Raw genomic sequence first — 8919 nt, forward strand, 5'->3', positions numbered from 1 at the left:
GATTTTTGTTACTATATAAAGGAGAAGCTGCAGTTTGTAGAGTCTTTCTTTCATCATTAAAGTTCACAGTGAAATGGCAGTCAAAACTTTTTGACTGATGCTGCTGTAAAGAACTCATCTTGGACTCTGTCACTAAATTAGGATTCTTAAAGAGTTGGTGCTGTGGACTGAACAGAGTGATTGTCAAGACTGAGCAGGATGTTGTGAAATGACTGGCAGCTCAGGCCACAGCTCATGTAGGCAGTGGAGACGCTGTGGCTCAGCTGTAAAACTGTAGGTCTAAAACTGGAGTTCTATTTCAGTTTAACTGTTTCGCATTTAATCTTGTTATTTACCCGACAGGCTTAGCTAGAGTCAATTTAGTCATGGCTGTTTTAATTGTTTAAATTTTGCTTTTATACCCATGGCGGCGCACTGCTAACAACTACCTCCTGAATTCGACTCCACCATCTGGTCGGGGCCTTTCTCTGTAAAGTTTGCATGTGATTTTAGTGTCTGCGTGGGCTCTCTCTGGGTACTGCATGTCTTTGGACTGTGGGACAAAGGCAGTTAGTAGGGTTAGGTTCACTAGTGAGTCTAAATTATGTGAATGGTCTGTCTCTCTGTGTTAGTCCTGCAACAGACTGGTGAGCTGGCTAGCGCGTACTCTGCTTCGCTCCAGCCCCCCGATGATGGGCAGAATACGATGGAAAAATGGAATTAAAACCATACAATGCATCAGTCTATAAAAGTTAAAGTGTTGATTGTTAAAACTATACTGTCTAGTAAAGTACAGCTTGCCCTGTCCTTTTTGTGGTGTTCTGACAAACTGTGCGTATGATTGTAATCATGTCATGTGAGTCATGCACTGAAAAAAATATGTTGTTGGATTTACTTAATTCAATGGTGGACATTTGTTGCACACAGATGTTTTGCTTTGGCAGCAACTTAAACAATTGAGTTAAATTAACACAATTTATTCATGTTCAATAAACTTGTGCAATTTGTGTTGATAAAATGTGACTTAAACATGTTTTGATGAAGTAATTTGAGCTCATGTTATCCCAACACGATTCAATAACTTTTACCCAATACTACTTGGTCACTTAAATACTACATGTTATCTTCAAATTACATTTTGCTATTATATTCTAGTATCAAATACACAATTTTCAAATGGAGGCCTTATAACAGATTGTATTGTTCTCTTCCAAGATGGTTGCTGGCATCCACCAGTAACCTTTCAAAACAAAATGTCTAATTTCACTGCATTGACAGTAGGTAAAGAATTAAACTGACATTACTCCACTACTGAATCTATATAAACCAACAGTTAAATAATGTCAGTTCTTCCGTGTTCTCTGGAATCAATCACAGCAAAGAAATTGGACTGTTTCTTTTGAAAAATGTTGGGAAAGAACAATACAAAACATTCTATTTAAGGCCTCTGACGTCAAGATTCAGTTAAACAACAATTATAACTAAACAATTTGAGGTAATGTTAGTTTCCATTAACATTAAATTAGGTTACTGAATTGGCAAACACCTTCCTATTAACACTACCCATTTTACCCCAATAACTAAAGAAATTAGCACTTGCAGGTCAAAACCTTTATTCAAGAGACGCAAAAATAACATTGATACAGTGACTGTCAAAAATTACAGCACTGATCATACTGTGACATCTTGGTTCAAAACAGCACACTTAGAAATATTCAACGTTCTTTACTTCAACTGAATGAAACTGAAAATACCATTTCACACGACCCATATGGGATATTTAGACTGTATAACTGTTCACGCTACATCTCTTCACTAGTAAAAGAAAGAAAAAATACAAAGAGAAATTGAAAAATGCTGCCAAACAGACAAACAGAACTTGTACAGAGCAAAAGGAAAAACAAACAACAACAAAAAACGGCTCGTCCTCATGGCAGTTGCAGAGTATATAAAAATGAACCCTGCGATCTGTTCCTGGAATTGAGCTTCAAAAATGCAGCAGAACAAGTGTGAGATTTAAATGTCCTCTCACCTAGAGCTGGTCACCTCACATGCATAACAGTGAGCTTCGTTGCAGGAGCAGTTTTGTCTTAGTTGTGAGCTTTTCTTGAGAGCTGAGTTGCATCCAACTCCATTACCACCCATTGAATCACCTCAAAAGTGTAGCAGAGTTGTGATGGGTAACTCATGTTGAAGGAATAAAAAAGGTCCAAACAGCATGGCTACTGCAAAGGTCACGTTATCCAGATCTTGAAGAACAACATCAGAAAAGTCATTGCCTGGCGCATCTCTGGAGACAGATGTTCATTGTGGTTTTCTCAATCTGTGCAGTGGCCTCAGTCAAGTCCTGGTTAAACACAAAACATTTCTTTAAGATTCCTTTTTAAACTCATCTCTTTTGAATCTACCAGTTCTAATGTTAGAGTAATTTAAACCAATGCAAGCAACATAGTAAATAGCTATAGCCAAAGAGTGGCCTGCCATGCTGCCATTCATGGTCTAACAGAGTTTCTAAGAGAGGGTGAAAAACATAATAATTTCAAATGCTTTACATTAGTTTTTGTTAGAAAGACACCGGCCCATCAGAAATCCAGGTTATGTCACTCAGAAGATGTTAGAATTTAGACTTTCAGCCCCACAATTTGGTTAGCTGTTGGTCAGTTGGTCATTTTTTCAAACAAAAGCTAATATAAATATTGGTGGGATTTTCCTTTGTTCATTAGAATGACAAATTTAAAGTTTTTTCACACTGATGTGACCCCTAATACAGGGGTGGGGATGGGGCCTCAAGGGCCGGCGGCCGAGTTCACTACCAGGCCTCATGTGAACTTCAAATTATTAAAGAGGACTACTGGTCCTAACCAGTCCAATGAGGATCAAGTGGATAACTAAATGCATTTTTAAATGTTGCAAAGCCACAATCTACTCATAAAACACTCACCATGAACTCCTGCACCAAGATGTTGCAATTGTCTTTCACACAGATGCGGAGCACTTTGATGAGGGACTCCGAGCATTAATGTCATCCTTGACTATTATAACAAAGAAAACAGAGATTTGTGAACTTTTCAGTAGCACAGAAGAAAATGATCCCAGACCAAAACTCTTGACTTTTTAAACCAGTCAACATGCAACACCAGCATCTACAAAGCAATATCAAAAGTTCCTGTTTGACATCAACTTTATGGATATATAGTTTCCAGAACATTTATTTTTAAAAAAAGAATTTTTTCTCAGTGGGCCAGTAAATGCATGACGAAAATTATGGCATCCTTTTAGTGGAATCATTACTCACAGGTAATAGTTGACTGTTTCAATGGATGTAGCATAAAAATCTTTTAATGACCTAATGCAATACATATACACTTTGTAGTTAAAGAATTTTAAAGTTCTTACTGTCATTATGGCAGCTACATCCTTTAGCTTTGTGCCCTGTTCCCCCGATCACTTTGCAAACACTTTCAGCAGACTGTCAGAGAAAAACTCAGCTCCGTCAGAAACCTTGACTGTAAAGGCATGGTTGGGATGCACTGGAATGCTGCATTTTATCTGAAATGACATAAAATTATTTTGAAATAACAGCAGGCACTGTGCTTGGTTAATCAGTAATGTTTTGTTGAATAAAAACTGTGTTTCCAGATCTTATGGGATTAAAAAAAATCCAAAGATGTTTGTTTCTGATTTGCAACCCAACAACCCACAAGTTACAACCTCATTTCAGTTCAAGTGTGCATTAATGCGAGTCCAGTAATCACCTTTCTGGCAATACATACAGGTATAAGTTAAACCTATGGCAGATTTTGGATCTCTCAGTTGTATTAATAGGGTGGTCTATTTGAGTATGCATGCACCTAATAATTATAAAAAAACCTATTATAATTAAGTTACAGAAACGAAAATAGAATATACTTTCTTACCATAACACCTTGAACCCACAATCCATCAGCTGACTCCTGGTGAAATGCAGAATAGAGGTCGTCTCTCAATGTGCAGCAAAAAAAAACAAAAACAAAAGGAGGGCAGGAGGGGTAGGGATGTAAGCTAGCATAATGCCGCTGATGATATTAGCTAAAGCTGTTCAATGTCCAAAATCTCACTAACACCACGGTGCAGTAAATACACAATGTAACTGAAGAGTCAGTTGACAAATCTATTCACACAGAAAACCAAATTATGTTATGAGTGCCTCGTAATTAGGTTTAATGTGATATTACGGCTCTTGTGCCAAAGACAAATTCAAATGAAAAAGCGCCAATTCTTTGACAACAGATAAAACAGCAAATAAGCTAACGGCTCTTTTTAGCATGTTACATGGCGACACTCTAGACGTTTAACTACATTTGGCTGAATTATGGTAAAAATGAATTCAAAAAATCAAGACATACCAAAAACGTAGAGTTGGCTGCTCGACTTGACTGAGATGGATGCCTTTTTTAAACCACGATCCAAAGCCCGCGAGATGAAATCACGCGTGGTTTCACGAGATTTAACGTTGCTATCTTATTGACTTACGTCACCTGAACATGATATGAACAATTTAATACACCCTTTCTGCATATCATGTAGTTTTTACACTATATAGTTACATTTAACTTTAAAACATGAGGCAATTGTGTTAAATGCATGCAAGATGCTTACATAAATCCAAGAGATGGCCAGTCCCTTTTTTTCAGTGTGTAGCTGTGAATATCAGCTGTCATGGAGATGTTGCAGCAGGTCCTCCTCAGCTCTTCTCTTTGTCCAGTTTGGTTCTGTTCATAAACTAATAATTTGCATTGATTACTGAATACAGAAATGTTTGTTGTTGGTCCATAAAGTAAGACATGGAAACGTGTTCATTTTTATCGTCTCTGTCTCTGAAAGTCATTGTGTTTGACCTGTACCCCAAATTTTAACTTTGTGTCTGTATCTTCAGACTCAGGATATAAAGCATCTTACATTATTTCATCTGAGAAGGGATCCACTTGCTGTTCAGTCCAGTGTGCACTCATAAAAATTAGTCATTGGATGAACTCAATTTGACTGATGGCAGGTTTTCCACGTAATACATTTATTTTGGTTCAACCAAATCTACATACATCATGACAATTTAATTAAATTGAGTCAGTAGAACACAATTTAAAAGGAAAAAAATTACATTAATAAGATGTGAAAGGTTTTGGTTGGTTCAACTCAATACAATGTCATTCATTTGAGCTAGATTTTCTTTCGAATTGAAATGATTATTTTAAGTTCAACTAAATCATAATTTTAATTACCAGAAAACTAATTTAATTATTAAAATAATGACAAAATAAATTTGTTTTTTCAACTCAGTTTTATTCACTTGAATTAAAAGCAGAAACAGAATATTTTGTGAATAAACATACATTTCACATGGTCAAATTAACCTTAACAAAATCAAAGTGCTCACAAAAAAGTGCCTTACATTTGAAATGAATATCAAATCTGAAAAGCACACACCTTTGTATTACTAGGCAAGACTGAAAACAAACTGGAATTTGTAAAATCCGATTTCACGTAAGAATCATTGTATATATATTTATAGTGACACTTGCAGGTAGGTTTTCAGCAAATTCACAATGATAACCTACTAAACATTGCAATTCACACCATATTATGCCAGTCACTGAACATTTTAAACAACCCAAAAATACTTAAATACAAATATATAATGTGTATATATATATATATATATATATATATATATATATATATATATATATATATATATATATATATAAAAGATTTTCATTAAGAACATTTTGTGTTACCAAAGGGGAGGTATTTTAATAAAAAAAACCTTTATTTCTCTAATTCAAACTTTTACAAGCTTATAAGAACGGGAACACCAACTTTAAAACACTGGGAGACACCAAACTTGTCAACATTTGTTTTGTCTCTTCGAAAATCCCAAACGCAATTAAAAGGAAGATGCTGGTTACAACCATTGAATTTTTTTTGAGCTAAATTCTCACAGTCCTTTTATCCATCTATAGTAGTATAGATTAAAGGTTACATCACTCACAACAGAACAGCAGACAAAAATAGACAACTTCTATTTTTCAAAAAAGGGGAAAAAAAAGGTCACAGTTTGAACAAAAGAGATAAAAAGGCCAAAATCAAATTTTGTGCTGGGGTCTTGTTTGCCTAAGCAAACATCTTCAATTTCATTTGTTGCATTTGTACTGAGCCTTTGTCCATCCAGATTCATTAAATTCTTCTGACATAACTCGAAAGTGTACTTGAGGTCATTTGGATAGCTCAGATCAAGTGCATAAATCAGTCCAAAGAGAACGATGAATGACATGATGACACTACCGAGGTTGTTCATAACTGTAGTACCTTCAATGACAACTGCAACATCCTCTGGCTCCTGAATGCCTTCTCTTCTGATGGTGTAAATACCCATGACAGTTGCTGCAGTGGATCTCAACTGTTCATCCTCAGTGGAGGAGGTCTGAAAAACAGGATGTTTCAGGTTTAAGGGCTCTGTCACTTGGAAGGGGAAATATTATGCAAAACTCAGCTTTGTATCCTTTTGTGCTGAAACATGGGTCTCTACTGCCTCTATAAACACTCCAAACATGAATAAAACCCATCAATCTGTTCTCTATCAATAGTTTTGGCTAAGGTATTATGTACCTCCCTTTGGGAGGGGCTTGAAATAGAGGAGCAGCTCCTCAAGTGTCTATAGGTGTAGGTGTGTGTGTGGGGGGGGGGCTGGGTCAATTTCCCTTATTTCATGACAATTGGGAACCTTTTGAAACAGCTTGTTTTATGCACATTATTCCGGAAACCAGAGGATCGCTGTAACGCCAGTGACACTAGTCAGTGTCTCGATGCAATCTGCTGGGTTCCTTATATAGAAGACTTTTTACTAATTGGCATAATTAACTGAATTTCATTGGAGTGTTTACTTTCTGAAGTGCCTTGAGATGACTGTTGTTGTGATATACCGCTATATAAATAAACTGAATTGAAACACTGACAGAAAATGGATGAATGTTTTCTTCACATTTACCGTGTTTATAGAGGCAGTAGATACCTACATGGCAGCACCAAAAAAATGAACAATTGAATTTTTGCTGAAACTGTCCCCTTAAAAAGTGCTCTCCAGTGCAAGTTTCAACAATGACTATTAAGAGTAATACATATTTCACAATTATATTGTCTCTTTTGAATATATGAGGATTTTGTGTGCGATGAACCTAACTCAAATTGAATCTAGAAAAGAAAGTGTGATAAGCGTACCAGATACTCCTTGAACAGTAGGTCTGGATCTTCATTAAAGTAGATCACCAGGCTTTTAAGAGTATGCTCCCTCTTTATGTCGATGTCATCACACTAATGCAAGGGTGGAAAAAAAAGGGTGAAAAAAATGGAATTGATTGATTGCATTTAATTGATGGGTTTATCATTAGTACTGACCAAACTACTGATCGCCATGATATCCTTGATCTTTTGGCCCTTTGCTCCTTTGCTCCCCTCAAAAATTTGCATCAGCTTGTCTGTTAAGTTGTCCAGCTGAGCCAAGAACTTCGCCTGCAGGGGTTTTGTACTGATCTGCAGGAAGTCTGCATTCACCTGGAAATAAAACATACATAAATATAATAAACTAGAAGTTTAAATACAGACTGCTGAATCAACACACTGAAAGTTGCTAAACATTTGAACCATCAGTGAAGTTTGTCAAGACCTAAACTGTTTTTAGCTGAGTTTAGGAATATATCGCCACCTGTTGCTTTGGCATGTTCCTAGCAGCGTTTTCCTTCATTTTTGCGTTTACCTGTGGACGGGATTATTTTTTAAAACGAAAACGGAAAATCTCCGTTTTCAAAAATACCTGTGTAAGTGTGGACGTAGCCGAAATCTTTTATAATAAGAAATAGGTTTGAACGTCATGGGAGTGCGCATTGTGCTGCCTGCAGTTACTCTTCCGGCCACATGGTTCGCTTTTGGTAGCACCCTCAGTAAACTATGTAGTGCTTTTAAAGACACCTCAAAACGATACTTTCTACTAGAAAATGGCATTATATAATAATAAACACAGAATACCATATTTTTAGATTATAAAAAGAAAACAGTAAGAAAGAAGTTAGCTATAGGACATCATCTTTCATTGAGCACAATGGCTAGCTGCTAATAAGCTAGCACACGTTCCGACTTAAAAGTTGGCAGCTACACAATTTCTCCTCTAAAACAAGGCACTTTTGAAAAGACCTGGCTATATTGTCAAAAAAAAAATAGTATTCAAGCAGAGAAGAGAATGGTAGCACCACCAAAAGTTCAAAAAACAACTGTTACAAGCTTCTATGATAAATAGCATTATAGATTTAGCTGATAAAGAAATACACAATTGGATATATGAAAAAATAATATGTTACCTTACCTGAAGGTGTAGTTTTATCCAAAAAGTACAGAGAGGCCAAGAGCAGCTGGATTCATTTAGGTGATCCTGAAAGAGCGCAAAATTTTCAAAGAAGGCGGACCGTTGTGTAACTCAATAACTTTGTGTTCTTGTGACAAAGACTGCTTTGAGAGAAAATAATTTAGGTTCACCACACGAATAATAATTGCAGTAATGCTGGAGTGCTACATTTGCGTTGAATGAGATTAAAAAAAATGTTTAAGCTTAAAGAGGGGCTTGAATTTATTTCTTTGAGTTTACAAATACTTAATTGCAAAAATGTACTCCTCCTACCCCCAGTGCCCCAACAAACTCATTCATTTTGTGTTCAGAATCAGCCTCTGCTGGTTTAGAATAATTTTAGGTTTACACAAAGAAAATCAAATTAATTTGGTATTTTTTAATTACATTTATGAACAACTAACAAAATTTGTATGTGTTCTTTGAAAGGAGGACCTGAATCTGTTTTTTGAGTGTGGGTGGGGGGGCTATTGCCAGGAGGAATTTTTCGAGGACTTCCTCAATCCCAT

At 36.2% G+C, this 8919-nt stretch overlaps 1 protein-coding gene and 1 long non-coding RNA gene across 4 annotated transcripts; both read right to left on the reverse strand.

Annotated features, from left to right (window-relative positions):
- Positions 1–1575: 1575 nt before the first annotated feature.
- Positions 1576–4654, reverse strand: LOC309694401. 3 transcript variants are annotated; one of them, XR_014272862.1, is made up of 6 exons: positions 4618–4654; positions 4365–4496; positions 3897–3960; positions 3376–3528; positions 2921–3011; positions 1576–2326 (listed from the first exon to the last, which is right to left on the reverse strand). It is a non-coding gene; the product is annotated as an uncharacterized lncRNA (long non-coding RNA). The 3 variants fall into 3 exon arrangements; XR_014272863.1 differs by having other exon boundaries at positions 3897–3932; positions 4365–4646; XR_014272864.1 differs by having other exon boundaries at positions 4365–4646.
- Positions 4655–6037: 1383 nt separating this feature from the next.
- LOC309693637 (uncharacterized protein) lies at positions 6038–8710 on the reverse strand (the record flags this gene model as incomplete). The annotated part of the gene is made up of 5 exons (XM_082513057.1): positions 6038–6439; positions 7234–7326; positions 7411–7566; positions 8372–8437; positions 8684–8710. The coding sequence occupies 5 exons, from the start codon at positions 8708–8710 to the stop codon at positions 6038–6040; spliced, it is 744 nt and encodes a 247-aa protein (XP_082369183.1).
- Positions 8711–8919: the final 209 nt, after the last annotated feature.

Source organism: Aulonocara stuartgranti (assembly GCF_965226115.1).
Source record: "Aulonocara stuartgranti genome assembly, chromosome: 18".
In the NCBI taxonomy this organism is placed as follows: domain Eukaryota; kingdom Metazoa; phylum Chordata; class Actinopteri; order Cichliformes; family Cichlidae; genus Aulonocara; species Aulonocara stuartgranti.